The sequence below is a fragment of the Brassica napus genome, unplaced genomic scaffold (assembly GCF_020379485.1).
Source record: "Brassica napus cultivar Da-Ae unplaced genomic scaffold, Da-Ae ScsIHWf_1425;HRSCAF=2013, whole genome shotgun sequence".
Taxonomy (NCBI): Eukaryota; Viridiplantae; Streptophyta; class Magnoliopsida; order Brassicales; family Brassicaceae; genus Brassica; species Brassica napus.
The window spans coordinates 22,770-39,191 of NW_026014839.1; the positions used below are offsets into that span (position 1 = coordinate 22,770).

The window sequence follows — 16,422 nt, forward strand, 5'->3', positions numbered from 1 at the left end:
CCACAACCCATAACGAGGTGGATGACGAGTTAAACCCACATAACCCGAGATCGAAGTTAAAACTTGAGAATCATACCTGAAATCGTGAGGAAAAGAAGAAGTCAGACGTAGAGAAATGGAGACAGAGCTAAACCTCCTTGTAAGTAGATGACACATTTACCAGGAACGAAAACCTTCAATCAAAAAGGAGATTCAGTTTAAAGGGTTTCGGTAAACCTTCAATCGAAAACAAAGGAATGGTTCGAAAGTTACCTTGATTTATCTATCTAAGGAGAAGATGTAAGGAAAAACTTGTGGGTAAGAAAATATAGGAATGAAGAAGAAAAATTTGGGAGGGAAGAAGAGAATCGCAGAAGAGAATCGCAGAAGAGAAAATCGTGACTAAATTTTTTTCAAATTGTCTAAATCTTAATAATAAAATGTTTTGGGCCAACCCAACATCCATTTGGTTTGGACCAGTTAGCCCATGAGTAAAGTTGGTCTTTAACCCAATTAGACCATAAGTTATTTGGGTATGACCATCACCAACCCATGTGTTGTTTGGAATGGTTTAATCCATAGTTGGCCCAACCAATTGTCAGTTCTAGCGATTGATGAGGAAAAGAAAAACTGAAATCTTCGAAACAAAGAACCCTCAAAATAAAATTTAATTTCACCCCAAATTTGAGATATTATTACAATTTTATCCTGAATTTAAGATTCATTGTAGTTCATGGCACAGTGGCCATTGTTTTTTTGAACCGGTGATAGAATCGGTTTATGATTTAAACCGAATTGTTCCCTTTCAACGGATACAAACAGAAAATAACTACCGAGTTACAGAAAATACACTTATATGAGAAGTCTTTACAAAGAAAGATTGTTAAATAGACTAGTGAACAATGATCTTTAGTCTTCTACATGAAGACTTTATATGTTCACATCTAAACTATACTAAAAGCAGGATATAAAGCTCTATGGAGATGTCCACGTCGGATGGTAAATTCCAACCAATGATAGAGTTTTATCTCTCCACGTCATTGTTTATTCTGTCGAAATGAAAACCAGTGGGCTTCTTCGTGTAGTGGCCCAAAGAAATCCTAACATACGAAGAAAGCTTCGATCGAGCGATTATAACTTTCCCATTTCGTCTTTTCCGTCTCATCTTCATGAAATCTCCGTTATCCCAACCCATCTCTGTACAATCAATTGTATTCATTATTCTCCACTTTTTGAGTTCGTTTCACATCCCTTTGCTACTCCATCTTTATAAAACCCTCTGGCTATACTTTTATCCACCCAGAAACGCTAACCTCCATTGAATAAGCTGAAGCTACGGCGATGAAACCCAACGGGGAGTCTCCCCTCTTCACCGGAAACTCTCCCGTCGCTTTGTATTACTGCAATCGGTGCCGGAATGGTCGTCTACTAGATCACAAGATGAGACCTTCAACGATTTGGAGCTGGAGCTCGATGGTGACAGCGGAGATGACATGGAAATAACGGATAGTGAGATTCTTCTTTCCTTTCGTGTCCTGAAACATTTTCAAAGAAAAAACTACTTTTAAAGCTTGGTTTTTGGAATTTCGGATCCTCAAGGTAATTGATTTGTCATCCAAATGGATTTCATAGCTTCCAATGAATAGTTATCCCGCTACGTCGCATATGCTCAGGTATTAGAGGGGTCGGTTTATCATTTTCAGGAGATTCTTCCATGGGTACTCATTTATCAAAGTACTGATGATTCTTAACCACACTTTCAGGTAAAAGCTGCTTCTGATGCCAAATTCTTCTCTTAATATGTTTTATTTTACTTTTTTTTGCAAGAAAAATGGAATGAAGGACTGTGTTAAAGTTGATTTTGTTTTGTAAAAATTATAGGTTAGTTTCTCATCTCTTACATTCTTCTTCAGTCTGCATTATAAAGTATAAACTATATTTACACGATAAGAATGTCACTGATAGTGGTGAAGGACATGAATCAGGTACTTATGACTAACCAGTTATGAGGCTTTTGGATGAGTGGCAGTGATCTGATTGTTGACTATGGTAGGTATATCTTGGGATTCCATTGATAGTTTTTGCTCTGTTAATTTTTATTTTAGAGCCTTTGTTTATGATACCATGCGGATTTGAAACATTCATGTCTAACAAAACAAACATTCGGAGTGAGACAGAAAACGTTACGGCTGGTTGACTAATATGTTGGGGACTCCTTCTGCGGAAGCCATTGGAAGGTCCATTGTCCCTTTCCAGTTTTCACAGCTGCATTGTTACTTTTCTTGGCTGAAATGCGTCCACTCAATGTGACAGGTTAGGAACGGTAAAGCTCGAAGGTACTTGAGCAGCATGAGGAAGAAGAAGCCTATTCCTTTCTCACATAAGTTTCCACGTTCTTAACCTCTTGCTGTGAAAACTGTTGTGTCTGAAAGCTATATCTATATATATGAGAAATCCAGAAAGACTGAAAACTCTATACGTAGCTTACTAAGATTTTTGATGGTTTGGAGTGTAAGATAACTTACAGCTCTTCAGAGTTGCACTATCTTTTTCTGATTAACATCATGGAGTTCAAGCTTCAAGATTTATCTTCATAACCAATTTTTGCTGTACATTTGCTGTAGGTCTCTTATGTATTCAACCGGTTTTATGAGGTGCTTCATGCGATCACAAAGCTGCATTAAGAAGAGAGCATACAATATCTAGGGAGAAAGTTGGAAGCTCACACAAGCAAGATATTTGCAAGGATTAAAAGATACCGGATACTACGGATATGTAGAAGATGTAAGTTATGTAGAAGATGTAAGTCTTGCATGACATGACCATTGGGATTATAAACCAGGATGAAGATAGAGAAAGAGTGGGAAGAGGCAGAGACAGAGACAGCAAGAGAAATAAAGCTATGGGAGTTGAAGATGAGGATACTGACGGTACTGACAACAACAATGAAAAAGATACATTTCCATTTGTTTACTTCATATGAAGAGAGCCTTTCGTGGATCCAATTGTCACCAACTAGAAGCATTACTTAGCTAAGAGAGCTCTCTGCTCAACCTTTCACCACGCTGGATAGAGCAGATTTAGCTTAATATTAAGTATTTGTAAAACAAAAAAAAGCAATTATGATTGCGCATAACAAACAAATTATAAGTATATATTAACATAAAAGAGCACATGTTTCCTCTAATTCTCAAGAATCATGGGAAAAAAAGCACAAAACTAATTAATTTTTAATTATCTCTGTTATAGTTATAGATAAATTTTTATTATTTTTGTTACTTCCGGGTCATAAAAATCATGGAAGCCAAGTACAAGAACTATTTGCTTAGTCCCCTCCCAACGGAAATACAATACCTATTTACGTTATTTATTTTCAGATTTCATCAAACTCAAAACAATAAAAGTGTTTACAAGTGAATTTAACGAACATTCTTTTCTTCACCAGATTTAAATATAGACAAATTAAAACATCGATAAAATACAATAACCAAAAAATTATATATTAAAGAAAAGGAAAACACAAACACAAAATATACTAAATAAAAAAAACACAAATTTATTAAAATTATAATATAACCAAAAATATCTAACATAAAAAAAATTTCAAACACATAAGAAAATCATAACAATAATAAATATAATCCAATGACAATATTTTTCACATTTCATCAAATAACAAAAAATAAAAAATTGAATCTAATATTATTTTTCTCTTATAATTACTAAATTCATATTAACTGAAATTAACAAAATATTGATACAAAATCACAGCCAAATTAATAGATACTCACAAAATATATAACACCTAAAAAATAAAAGAAGAAATTATAAGAAAAATATTTGTCTTTTGAACACCTAGAAAAAAGGATTTTTAAAAAGTTAGTGTCACAAATTCCAATACAAATCTTGAACGTAAATATAATATTTATATGAAAATATATAGTTGCACTGCTGAATCAAAAAAAAAATTAAAATTTCTGTTGTAAAAAATAAAAACAAAACATAGCTACACTAAAACAATTTTAACAATCTTATTAAGAAAAATCAGTTAACCACATCGAAACTGAAACAAAGAAAAACAATGACAAAAAATGATTTATGGAAAACATATATCCATATTCTTCAAAACAAAAATAGTAAAAATATATTTTACGAAGAGCACACGAAGCATTAATTGTGGTGTCTTTTACAACACAAAAATAGTAAAAATGATTACGAGGAAGGTAAATTGTGGACATAGAGTTCTTGATATCTAGCTCTGAAACACCTCATGAAGCATTGGCGAATGCTGCATATCCTATCTTTCTCGAGAACTACAGGAATAAGGAGTACCTAAAAGTGAGAGCTGTCCTAACACCTACCAATAATACTGTACATGAGGCGAACACTTATCTCCTCTCCAGGGTGCCATCGCAGGGTATGGGGTATTTGATTTCTGATTCCACTGAGTTAGAATCTACGCCAGATGATGATTGAACCACCCACTATTCACCAGAGTACCTAAATTCACTAGAATTTTTGGGCCTGCCCAACCACAGATTGTGCTTGAAAGTTGGAGCTCCAGTGATGATGATTGTTCAGTACAGTTCTATTAGTCGCCTATTACCAAAACATGTTACCTTTCTCATTACAATCCATCTAACCTTTTCACATAAAGTAGCCTAATATACGAGCTGATGTTTACTGTGTTTGCACTTTGCAGGAGATTTGAAATGGTTGGAATCTTTTTAAGATGAATGTATATATTGTTAAATAAACCCTTTTTGTTCAACTATTGATATGTAAAGCAAAACAGAGGAGTATGCGTATGAGACAGAGAGAGAGAATCTCTACTTAAACATATTCTATGGAGTATCATCAAAGGTCTGCACTAATACCAGTCAATTTTGGTGGTTGAGAACGCCAGTTTTGGGTTGTAACAAATTTAAATGACCATATGTAAGCAAAATTCTCAACATCCAATTTCTTCCTTTATAATTTTGAGATCTCCCATCAAAATCACTTTAATGGTGCAAGTGTTCAAGGCATAAAGTTGTAAGCAAAAAAACCAGTGAATATACACACTTTCTAGAATTTTGATTTAAGAAGATATGCAAAAAAAGTTCATATGAACTCCACTCAACATGTTCTTATATTTAATTGTATCTCTATCAGCCAGTTCATTTATGCTTCCAAATAGTACTTAAATTTTTTGCTACACAAGAAATATATGCACATTGCATTTTTCAATAAATAATTTTTCCTCACATCAAACAAGTAATAAAATGAGGATATCAGCCTTAGATAGAGTGTCCACGTAGGCAAAAATAATCGGCCAATGAGAAACTATATTTTTTCCATCTCACCTCTTCTATTTATTTTTACAAAATGATCATTTAACTTTTTAATTAAACAATTATAACCGAAAATATTTTTTAGTGAAATATATTATTTATGTAAATATAATTATATTTTATTATTTACATAATAATATGTAAACAAATATTTAGTGTAAATAATATCATAGTTTTATAAAATACTAAAATAAAATTGTGTTGGTTTTCAACTTTCACTAATAAAAAGTATTATTTGTAAACTTAGAAAAGAATATATCAAGAATATTCTTTTTCAGGAGAGAAAATAGAAAAATACATCGGAGACAAATCTATCTCTATTATAAAATTCATCTATTTTAGAGAAAAAAAATAGAGAAATACATTGGAGATGGTCTAAGGCATGGCCGACGTAAATGATCGACGTTGAGATTTCAGCTTTTCTAATTCTTACTATTCTAATGTTTCAATATAATTTTAATATTCCATTTGTTTTATAATATAATGGTTTAAAAGTATTTTTTGTTCCACTATATAAATTGTTTTTATATTTCAATGTAACTTTATATTTATTGAATATTGTGTGACCAATTAAATTATGTAAATTATTATGAAATTGATTAAATTTATATATTAAATGACAGATTTCTAAAGTAATAATTTTTAAATATTACAAATTTTAATTAAAATTGATTACATTTTGAAAGAAATAGAGTAATCTATAAACTAACTCTATATAGATATAAAGACAAAATTGTAAAGTGATCTCACCTTGAATTTCTCTCATTCTGTGCATTTCTAATTGGAATTAGATAATCAACATCTAATATTATGTTACTCTCATTGTATTAGAAATGGTCGAACCGTAAACCAATTAAAGATGATGTAAGGAAGACATAAAGATGTATTTTTCCAGTTAACAAATATAGAATCAATTGACAACAATTTAATTATTTTTACTATGGGACAACAGAGAAGAGTTTCTATACCTTCTAATATTATAATATACACGGGCTAGCGTATACAGAGCAAATTCTTTTATGTTTGGTTCAGAAGTCACCCACGTGTATGTGGTGGCTTCCACTTTTAGTTTTTCAACCTTTGAATAAATTCAAGTAGGTTTAATCCAGATCATCCTTTTTTTTACTTTTTCAACTACTCCTTTGCACTTACAGTTTGAATAAAAAGATTCAACACCATTGTATATGGTCTTAGTTATTTTACAGATCATTTCATATTAGATCATTGTCCGATCATATAAGACCTGGACAACAAGGTGTTATTAAATATACAAACTACAAATTAAATATGTTCAACGCAAACACACATAAAAATGAGATATTATATTATTAAAATATATTATATTCTTGATAACTTAAAAATTACTTAAAAATAAACTAAATTATTAAAATATTAATATACAAATAAACTAAAGCAATATTTTGTAACGTCAAAATAATAAATGAATAAAAAGTATATTATGTTAATAAAATAGACTTTAGATTTAAAAGACGTATAATTCATGTAAGATACAAAATACAAAATTTGTTATTACAATTAATATTTTACCATTAGATATATTAAAATAATTTTCTAGATCGATATTCAATTGTTAGTTTTCAACTATTGCACGTAAAAAAATATTATTAAGTTTACGTTTTTTTTTTTTTTGAAAAGGAGATTTTATATTTTAAGTAGATTATTGGAGTACTTTTTATTTACGTGAATTTATTCGAGATGAGATTCCGATTAAACTAAGATAATTTATGTTCTATACATAATTATATTTCTTTTACATAACTCTAAAATCTCGGACTTGATTTTTCATATTTTATTAGTTAATTGTGTTATATATAATAGAAATACTTACTTCAAACTAAAAATATAAAAAAATCAAATTTGAAAATTAGTTATATATAATTTAATATAGAAAAATTCACATACAAATAAAAATGATAAATGTAACAAATTTAAATATATTATCCGCGCGTAGCGCGGAGAAATGATCTAGTTCATCATAATAACAGAGAAATAAGTTATTAAAAAAAAGACTAGTGATTTGGTGCAATGTAGAAAGGGTCTCAGCAGTTAACGTAGATTTTAATTGGTGACTGAGAAGTCTTTACAAAGAAAGATTGTTAAATATTTCAGTTTAGTCCCTGGCACACTAGCTATTGGTTTACTGAACCGGTAAAATAACCGGTTAATTATTTAAAACCGAATTCCCTTTTAATGGAAACAAACAGAAAATAACTACCGAGTTACAGAGTGCCAAATACTTTAGGCACAGACTTCTTCATCACCATTGGTCAACTGAAAAGTCTTTACAAAGAAAGATTGTGAAATAATATTTTAACAGTTGAAGTTGATAGATTAGTGATTTGGTGCAATGTAGAAAGAGTCTCCGCAGTTAATGTGAGACTGCATCAGAGGATTCCATCTATCAAAAATTATCCTCCCACCACGCCCAATCCTCCCCTTGAACCGACTTGGAGGTTGACCAGTGGATGAATCAGGTGCTGGAGGAACGATCCCTGCAGCTGCCAGTTTCTCAGGAACCAGCGGTTTTGTGAACAACATCACCGGTTCATTAGGATCCTAAAGGCAAAAAACCAGTACAGTTGCTTGCTTTAGTGATCAAATTATAGCAAATAGACAGATAGGTGGTGTTGTAAAGGGAAGGTTTTTAACCAGTTTGTGAAGCCAATTGTGATGGGAGGAGTGTCTTCTTCTAACTTCTTGTTTTATGCCTCTGGGTTGAGATCCATTTGTGAAACGAGAGTTAGGGATAACGGGAGGTCTTGTGCGTACATGTGTGCTAGTGTAGTCATCTGAGTCCATCAACTCTTCGTCGCTTGAGCCATATTTGTAAGATGTTGTTGCTGGTTGAAATCCATGCTGAGCATAGCTATCTTCTAACAGCTCTGTTTCATGCTGCAATCTCAAACTCAAATATCAGACAAAGCATCAATAAACAGACAGAGAAAAGGGGTTAAGGAGTAGTAGTAAGTAAGTAAGTACCCTGTATTGGAGTTGCATCCTCTGGAGGCTAACCTCACCATCCATGACATCCCTCTTCTTTTCTTCTCTCTATAGAATTAATAACATCAATTAACAACTTTTGAGGATGCCACCCTTTTGTTAAGATACGAAATGAAAGTTACATACAAGTCATATAACTCTTAAAAATTGTCATAAAGAACACCTTAATGAGAGCCTCCAGAATGGTCTTTGCTTGGTCAAGATTGCGTCTAACCTGTAACAATATAATCCCAGAAGTTAACGCTAAGTGCTCAGGTTTCAGGAAATTAAGACTGGTTCTCGAGCAAGAAAGCCTCTGGTTACCTGTCGAAGCTTTTCAAATGACTGCACATTGTTTTCTCTCCTCTGCATCTATAAGTAGAAAGCCCTTAGCAGTGTTTTTTCTTTCTCTAGTTGTGTTAAATACACAAAGTATTAAGATAACAGCCTACCCTTCTTGTGTGGAGTCTGTGAGCTTTCTCTCTTGGCCTAAACACATTGTAGGGATTCGTGTCATTCACCGGTGGAGGAGGCTATTCGACACAAAGAAGCAAAACTTTAAAACCATTCTAACATGGGACTTGATTGTTTCAACCCTATAAAATGGTACAAACCTGTAAACGCCGCAAGATAGGCTTCTGCCATCTTTTGCGCTAAGTTCACATTAAAAAAAAAAAGAGAATGAAAACATTTGCATTAGTCTTGTAGCCAAACGTGCTATGGATTTATAACTGGTTTTTGATCTGAAAAGTAACAGTACTCCAATCACAAGGATTATGCATATAATTTAGGAACCCAAAGATTTGTAAAACAAAGTTCATCTCACGCCGTCAAAATTGATTTTTAAAGTTATCATGAACCTATGCAACACAACATATGTATCAAGAAAACTCATAATAACCAAAGGATGCCAGATAAGGCTCAAACCTTGCTTTTCCAGTAGTTGAAGATAGCCTGAAAGACTCCATAATTAATTGACAGTGATTGCAGGGCCTGTGATAAGAAGAAAACAACGCTTCTGTATGAATGTAGGTTCCAAGAACAGAAGATATGATAAGACAATGAAACAAAATAGAAGTAAAGGTATATACCTCAATAGCAGCATCAAGCTGCAAACGCACATGAACCGGAGAGCTAAGGGTAGGTGTGATAACACCAGCTCTTTCCCTCGTTTTGTGATCCAACACCTCTAGCTTAAAAATAATGCTCTCAAGCCTGTAAACATGATACAGTCACTTTTGAGTATATAAAGCCAAGTGATCCATCTAAGATGACAAGAGTACACACTACAGAACACGATAGTCAGATGGGTTAGTTTACATTTCAGGTGAGAGCTCCTTGTTATCCTTATCAAACTCATAAAGCCAGTCATCATCCTCGTTGTCAAGATCATACTCCACAAAATCTCCAAGCTCAGACCGAGCTGCAAAAACATAAACATAGACTTAAATCACCTTCATCGCAAGAATACAAAAAACAAACCAGAGGAGGTTAATGGGTACCTCCTCTTGCACGTAGATAAGAAGCAGGTTGACCAAAGGTAGCTAAGTAATCTCTTTCATATGTATCCACAACAACAAACTGAGGTGTGGGTATCTCTGAAGCCAGCTTCTTGCTTGGCACTGGATGCTGCACCTGTGCTTATACAACATTTTTAACATTACTAACAAATGATTGAAAAAAAACGAGTTTAGAAGAGAAGTTTCAGGAACAGACCTCATTGTCAACATCTACAGAAGAAGCTAGACGCAGGAACTGAGAGTTTCTAGTGGTGGAAGTCGGAGTGTCGTCGTCTTCAAAGTCTTTAAACGATTTCAAAATGGGAAGCTTCTTGTGAATGTCTAGTGGCCGTGGCCGGAAAGAAAGCCTACTCATTTCACCTTCCTCCCCACGAGATAGAGATTAGCTCTATAGAGATTAGCTCCTTTACACGAAGAGACAACGAAACCAATAGGATTGAAGCAATTGGACGAGGATTTTAGGGTTAGGGTTTTTTGAATTGAATCAGGAAGGGACGAGAAAGGGATCAAATTTTCGAATCTCTTGCTCGTCGTTGTATAATCCCAATTTCTAGGGTTTTACTGCCGGGGGGAAATTGCGGCGGTGCTAGAAAAGGAAACTCGTACCCAGACCCAGAAGGTCAACAATCGAAGAAGAGAGGAAAGCGTAAAGGAAATTAAACAAAAACAAAATAAAATGTGGAGGTTCGGTAACAAACATATAAGGAGGGAAAACTTACGGGTTCGATTTCTCCAACTTTTATTTTCCCCAAACATATTTATAAGGGAAATTATTTCTTACGAACAAAATATTACACTTATTTTCTTCTTTTCGAAACAAAACTTTTTATATGCATCATTATTAGTTTTTTTTTAATTACTATTTTGAAATAATTAATCATATAATAATGTATTTATAATTACATTTTAATTTAGATTAAATGTGTGAAAATATAAAAATATATTATTTGAAAACTGAAACAATATTAACGTCCATTTCTTTTCTTCTGAGTCTTTTTTCAACAAATGAACAGCGATTAATTGTACACATTTTCGTGGGGCCATTTTCATTGTAAGAAATAGCTATGCGACTTTTGTCCGAACCAAAGGGGCCGAACCGAGCCGAACCAAAATTTTCGGTTTTTGGTTCGGTTTCGGTTTTGGGTTTGTTTAGTTTGGTACGATTTTGAAAAGTAATTTGGTTTTTGGTTCGGTTCGGTTTTTCAATTTTCAAAAAAAAAAAAATCGAAAATAAACGAAAATATCCAAAAAAACCGAACCGAATTTAACCAAAAAACGAAAAATATCTGAAATTAACCGAACTAATCAAATTTAACCGAAAATAGCTGATTTTTTTTGGAAAATTGGACCGAAATTAACCGAAAACAAAAAAATGATTATTTCCGGAAATAGTTTTGAAAACCAAAATTAACCGATAACCGAACCGAACCGAAATTTAATTCGGTTAATTTCGGAATAGGTTTTAAAAATTTTGGTTAACCGAAAATTGACGGTTCGGTTCGGTTTGGAAAACCGAAGTCGGGCAGGGCTAGTAAGAAACACACAGCTTCTTTAATTTTTTTTTTACTCGAATAAGTTTTTTTTTTTTGGTCAGTTACTCAAAGAAGTTTACAACACTGAAAAATAAGTAAAGAAACAAAAACTCACAGCTTTCCATATACAGAATCCGGTTTTAAGCTATAGATAGTTTTGAATCAAGTGGATGTCTTCGCCATTGTTTTCTTTCTGGCCTAGCTAGAAAGGGCTCCAGCTTTTTCTACGTTTAGAGAGGTTCACAGAAGAGACCAGAAGCAAAATAGCCTGTTGAAGCCATAGCTCAAAGTCTTCTTCATCATCATCCATCATCTCCACATCTAAATCCCAAGGGAACCTACTTGAGTTTAATCTATATGTTGTCTTTTCTTAACCCAACCATGTTCACATGAAAGTTTGGTCTATGCGTGTTTTGGTCTACACAACATTCCCTTTATTAATAAAACTCAAAACATGTTTATTGTTTACTCAATCATCTCCGCATCAGGTAATTCACGAAATGAGCCTTTAGATATTTACTAAACATCAAAGTTAACTAAATTTTGCAGGCGTTTGAAATGAAAATTTTGAAAATACTGACAATCCCACGTAGCAAAACTGATGAAGCATATTTTAAGATAACATATCCAGTCCAAAGCCACACAACATCCGCCACGTGTCATAACCACAATCACTTATCGCATTTCTATCTCCTCTCATATTACAAGACCACACACAAGCACTTGGCGAGAAACAGAGAGAAGAAATGGCTGCTTCAGTGATGCTATCATCGGTGACGTTGAAACCGGCGGGTTTCACGGTGGAGAAGATGTCAGCGAGAGGATTGCCGTCGCTCACAAGAACTTCATTCAAAATCGTCGCGAGCGGTGTCAAGAAGATCAAGACCGACAAGCCCTTTGGTCCGTTTATAAAATATATACACACCAGACTCTCTACCTTTATACACACGCTACCGTTATGTTATAGCTTATTCCGTTTGATCATTTTTGTCTGTAGGAGTTAACGGCAGCATGGACTTGAGGGACGGCGTCGACGCCTCCGGCAGAAAGGGCAAGGTTAGGGATAAATAACAATTGTCTTTTCCTTACTTCAGATTATTCATTAAAACGATGTCGTGTTGTTCTCAGGGATACGGTGTTTACAAGTTCGTTGACAAGTATGGAGCTAACGTCGATGGATACAGGCAGTGGCGGATGCAGGAAATAATTTTGTTGGGGGCATAAATACTAACCTACAATATTTAAAATAGGTGCATATAGCTTAGGTTTTAACAAATTACACTAAATTTTCAAATGTTGTTGGGTTCAGTGGCCCCCGTCTCGTTACATGTGGCTCCGCCACTGGATACAGGTGAATATATAAATAATCTCCGTCAATATTCGAGTAATAGCTAGGCAGTGATTGGTTGATTATATACTCTTTTTTTTTTGAAGCACTTTTTTTTTTTGAAACACTTTGATTGATTATGTACTTATTACAGAGAATTAATGTTTAGACAGACGCCTAAAACCGAATTATTGAACGCCGGTTCTATTTAGAACAATTAACACTTGACATGTATGTCATAGGTTGTTGACAAAGTGATGTTTGGGGTTTTACAGTCCTATCTACAACGAGGAGGAGTGGTCACCAGGTGGTGATGTGTACAAGGGAGGAGTCACTGGATTGGCTATTTGGGCGGTAACACTCGCCGGAATTCTCGCCGGAGGAGCTCTTCTTGTGTACAACACAAGTGCTTTGGCTCAGTAAAAAAATCTTCAAAACATCATCATGTTTCTCTATATGTTTTGTGTTTATTGTTTCTCTTCTCTGTACTGCTCTGAACATACACTTTGAATTTTATAAAGAACTCTAGTAGTGTTTGTGTAATATCCATCTGGTGTACAAAAACAAGAAGTTGAATACAGTTTTATAGACTGAACCATTTGGAGTTTTGATACTTGAAAGTGAGAGATGATTAGATGAACATGAGTGTTGTTGATTCGAACATTTTGGTGTAGAACTCAGTCATTGGAACTCGTCAAGAGCGTCTTCTTCTTCTTCATCACGTGAAACCGAGGATGAGCTGCTGCTGCTAAACAAAGGAGTAGATCGATGTACTTCTCCATCTAACATCAACAATCTCACTCTCTGCAAGGAGAAGGAATCAATGCAAAAGAAAAAAGCTTATATCGATATATTGGGGGATGTCAATGGAGGAAGCAAAACCTTCTCAATCTCGTCTTGAAGAGAAGGGTTCTCCCTCAAATGCTGCAGTGCTTTCTCTCTTCCTTGCCCGAGCCTGAAAAGATAGAGAGAGAGAGAGAGACCCAACACAAACACATATCACATCATCTGTATCCAAAATGTTAGAGATTTTTCAATGTTGAATCCATCCAGACCTTTGGTCTTCATAGCTGTACCAAGAACCCTTCTTCACCACAACCTCCATAATCTCAGCACAATCAAGAACACATCCCTACAGGTTTTAGGTTTTAAGTTAAAGACAAAGGAAAAACGTCTTAGGCATTGTCAGTCAGAGACATGATGATGATGCATAATACCAGTTTACTGACTCCTTCCCCGAACATAATCTCAAACTCTGCTTGCTTATACGGTCTCGAAACCTGTAAATAGAAATGGGATAAGGCAACTTCACTTCTACTCGTGATCTGATTCTACATGTTTTGCCTTCAAACTAACCTTGCTCTTCTGCACTCTTACACGAGCCCGAAGACCAATATCTTCATCCCCTTTGCTCTTTAAAATATGAGTAAATGAGTTAACAGTTTCAAAACGAACCAAACCACAATGTTAGATGCTTACAGATTTGATCTTCCCTGCAGAACGAATCTCTAGCCGGACCGACGCAAAGAACTTCAACGCAATTCCTCCGCTAGTCACCTCTGGATTCCCATAGTACACACCAATCTTCATAATAATAAGAGACACACAACGTTACTTCAAGAAGAACACAACAACATAGAAGGTGGAGTGATTAGTGTTATCATTCATTACCTTGTATCTGATTTGGTTTAGGAAAATAAGAGTACAACCAGCTTTAGAGGCGTTTCCTGACATTTTACGAAGAGCTTGACTCATAAGACGAGCTTGTAACCCCATTTGCTGCATCCCAATCTCACCCTAAGCATGAAACAAATTCAATTCAGAAAAAAGTTAAGAAGTTACACGTGAGAAAGAAAGACATGATGAAATCATACTTCAATCTCGGCACGTGGAGTAAGTGCTGAGACAGAATCAACACATATAAGGTCAACTGCACCAGAACGACACATACGGTCTGCAACTGTGCGAGTAATGAAGAAAGAAAACAAGTTACATGAAGATAAGGTTCAAAACACGAGATTTAAGAATGTTTTTTGGATTTACTTACTTTCTAAAGCCATCTCGCCATTATCTGGCTGACACACTATAAGGTTTTCAACATCAACACCTAGTGCTTTAGAGTATGATGGATCAAAGGCATGCTCTGCATCAACAAGCATCGCATTGCCTCCAAGCTTCTGCACTTCAGCAATTGCATGGAGTGCTAGTGTGGTCTTGCCACTACTTTCTGGTCCATATATCTGATCCGATTATATATAAACCAATTAATCAACTTTTATGAATCAAAACATTGCTCTCAGAAAATGCATATACCTCGACTACTCGACCCTTTGGCAGGCCTCCACCTAAGGCAAGATCAAGCGTCAATACACCACTCGGAAAAGTCTCCCTGCAAACATTACACAATCATTATCTTTTCTAAACAACAACTTCAAATGGTGGACTTAATGTCCAACAAGTATCAAGAAAGACACTATCAACAGAGGGAGGGATTCATTCTCACACTAAAGCTCCACCAGCACTCCCCAACCTTGTTACACTTCCTTTACCAAAAGAACCGTTAATGTCATTCATAGCCGCCTCTAAAGCCTTTTGCTGTTAACCAAAAAAGCTAGTAAGACAAAAGAACTTAAACACAACAAGAGTGGACTCAGAAACAATGCAAGAGACTGCTGAATAAGATAAATGAAAGTCCTTTTTTTTTAACTCAGTAAAACTCTCTGTCTGAATTAATTACCCATGTCCAAAGGTCAGCACTTTCAGACTACAATTGTAATAAAATGTGAATAACCTTCCAAAAGGTTATGACTTTTCAGCTGAAAGAGATAATAATAATTCAATGGAGACACAAACCTAATGGGCCTGCTGTTTACACTGAATCTAGAGAAAGAGGGAGAAGGAAGTTACACGGTCGAGGAAGCGTGAATCGGAGTCAGGAGAGAGAGAGCCGTTGATTCTGTCATCGAATTCTGAAGAAATGTTCTGTGAGGTTTTCTTGGCAGCGTTAACGGTGACCGGAGAGTAGAAGCGGCGGCGGGAGTAGTAAGAGGAGACACGGAGCGGATGAGAATAGGAACATGCTTTGAGAGGATTTAGAGGACTGAAGAAAGGATTTACCTTTAGAGACAACAAAAGAAGGCATGAAGAATCCATTTTCTGGGTTAAAGCAGAGAGTCCAAAAGACAGCAGCCGAAGAAGAAGAAGAACTTATATATTTCAAGACTTAAAAAATAGATTAATAATTCTTAGTTTTCGTCACTTATACAAAATATCGATTTTTAGATGGGTAATCGTCGATAATAACACCTTTTGAGTCAAAAATGGCACTAAAAAAAAAGAAGTTACAAAAGTTACATTTATTAAAGGGTAAAATATTTCTAATATCTTTGATTTAAAATTAAATAAATAAACAAAAATAAATAAAAATAAATAAAATAAAAATAAAAAAATAAATTTTTTTATAGTTTCAGATTATATGTTTTTAGATTCGAAATTTTTTATAATTTTCTTTTTCAATACTTTTTTCGAATTTTTTTTATTTTATTTTTCAAATTTTTTTTTATAATTCAAAAATACTTTTTGAAACTGTTTTTTAAATTTTTATTTTCAATTTTTTAATATTTATTTTTTATTTTATAAAATTTTAAACCCTAATTCCAAAACTACACCCCTTTTAACTCTAAACCCTAAGTTTGGATTAATTAGTATAAGTATATATTTACATTTTTAAT

General features: G+C 34.3%; 3 protein-coding genes across 6 annotated transcripts; 1 reads left to right on the top strand and 2 right to left on the bottom strand.

The window, feature by feature from the left end:
• Positions 1-7,552: 7,552 nt before the first annotated feature.
• Positions 7,553-10,543, bottom strand: LOC106381535. 2 transcript variants are annotated; one of them, XM_022703364.2, is made up of 12 exons: positions 10,029-10,543; positions 9,815-9,947; positions 9,633-9,735; positions 9,404-9,527; positions 9,240-9,305; positions 8,927-8,965; positions 8,765-8,845; positions 8,637-8,678; positions 8,497-8,547; positions 8,313-8,381; positions 7,983-8,225; positions 7,553-7,889 (listed from the first exon to the last, which is right to left on the bottom strand). In XM_022703364.2, exons 1-12 carry the CDS (start codon positions 10,185-10,187, stop codon positions 7,665-7,667), a joined length of 1,335 nt encoding a protein of 444 aa, XP_022559085.2. In that variant the 5' UTR covers positions 10,188-10,543; the 3' UTR covers positions 7,553-7,664. The 2 variants fall into 2 exon arrangements, with proteins under 2 accessions (XP_022559085.2, XP_013676895.3); XM_013821441.3 differs by having other exon boundaries at positions 8,637-8,684; positions 10,029-10,537.
• A 1,460-nt stretch (positions 10,544-12,003) lies between these two features.
• On the top strand, positions 12,004-13,286 carry LOC106381534 (photosystem II 10 kDa polypeptide, chloroplastic-like). 3 transcript variants are annotated; one of them, XM_048772090.1, is made up of 5 exons: positions 12,004-12,264; positions 12,362-12,420; positions 12,493-12,575; positions 12,674-12,715; positions 12,967-13,286. In XM_048772090.1, exons 1-5 carry the CDS (start codon positions 12,111-12,113, stop codon positions 13,112-13,114), a joined length of 486 nt encoding a protein of 161 aa, XP_048628047.1. In that variant the 5' UTR covers positions 12,004-12,110; the 3' UTR covers positions 13,115-13,286. The 3 variants fall into 3 exon arrangements, with proteins under 3 accessions (XP_048628047.1, XP_048628048.1, XP_013676894.1); XM_048772091.1 differs by having other exon boundaries at positions 12,005-12,264; positions 12,934-13,236; XM_013821440.3 differs by lacking the exon at positions 12,674-12,715 and having other exon boundaries at positions 12,005-12,264; positions 12,493-12,548.
• Positions 13,118-15,904, bottom strand: LOC125597331 (DNA repair protein recA homolog 1, chloroplastic). Its single transcript, XM_048772089.1, has 12 exons — positions 15,599-15,904; positions 15,195-15,286; positions 15,005-15,080; positions 14,739-14,931; positions 14,566-14,651; positions 14,363-14,488; positions 14,171-14,275; positions 14,048-14,104; positions 13,909-13,971; positions 13,747-13,823; positions 13,574-13,646; positions 13,118-13,495 (listed from the first exon to the last, which is right to left on the bottom strand). The coding sequence occupies exons 1-12, from the start codon at positions 15,842-15,844 to the stop codon at positions 13,373-13,375; spliced, it is 1,317 nt and encodes a 438-aa protein (XP_048628046.1). The 5' UTR covers positions 15,845-15,904; the 3' UTR covers positions 13,118-13,372.
• Between the last annotated feature and the right edge of the window lie 518 nt (positions 15,905-16,422).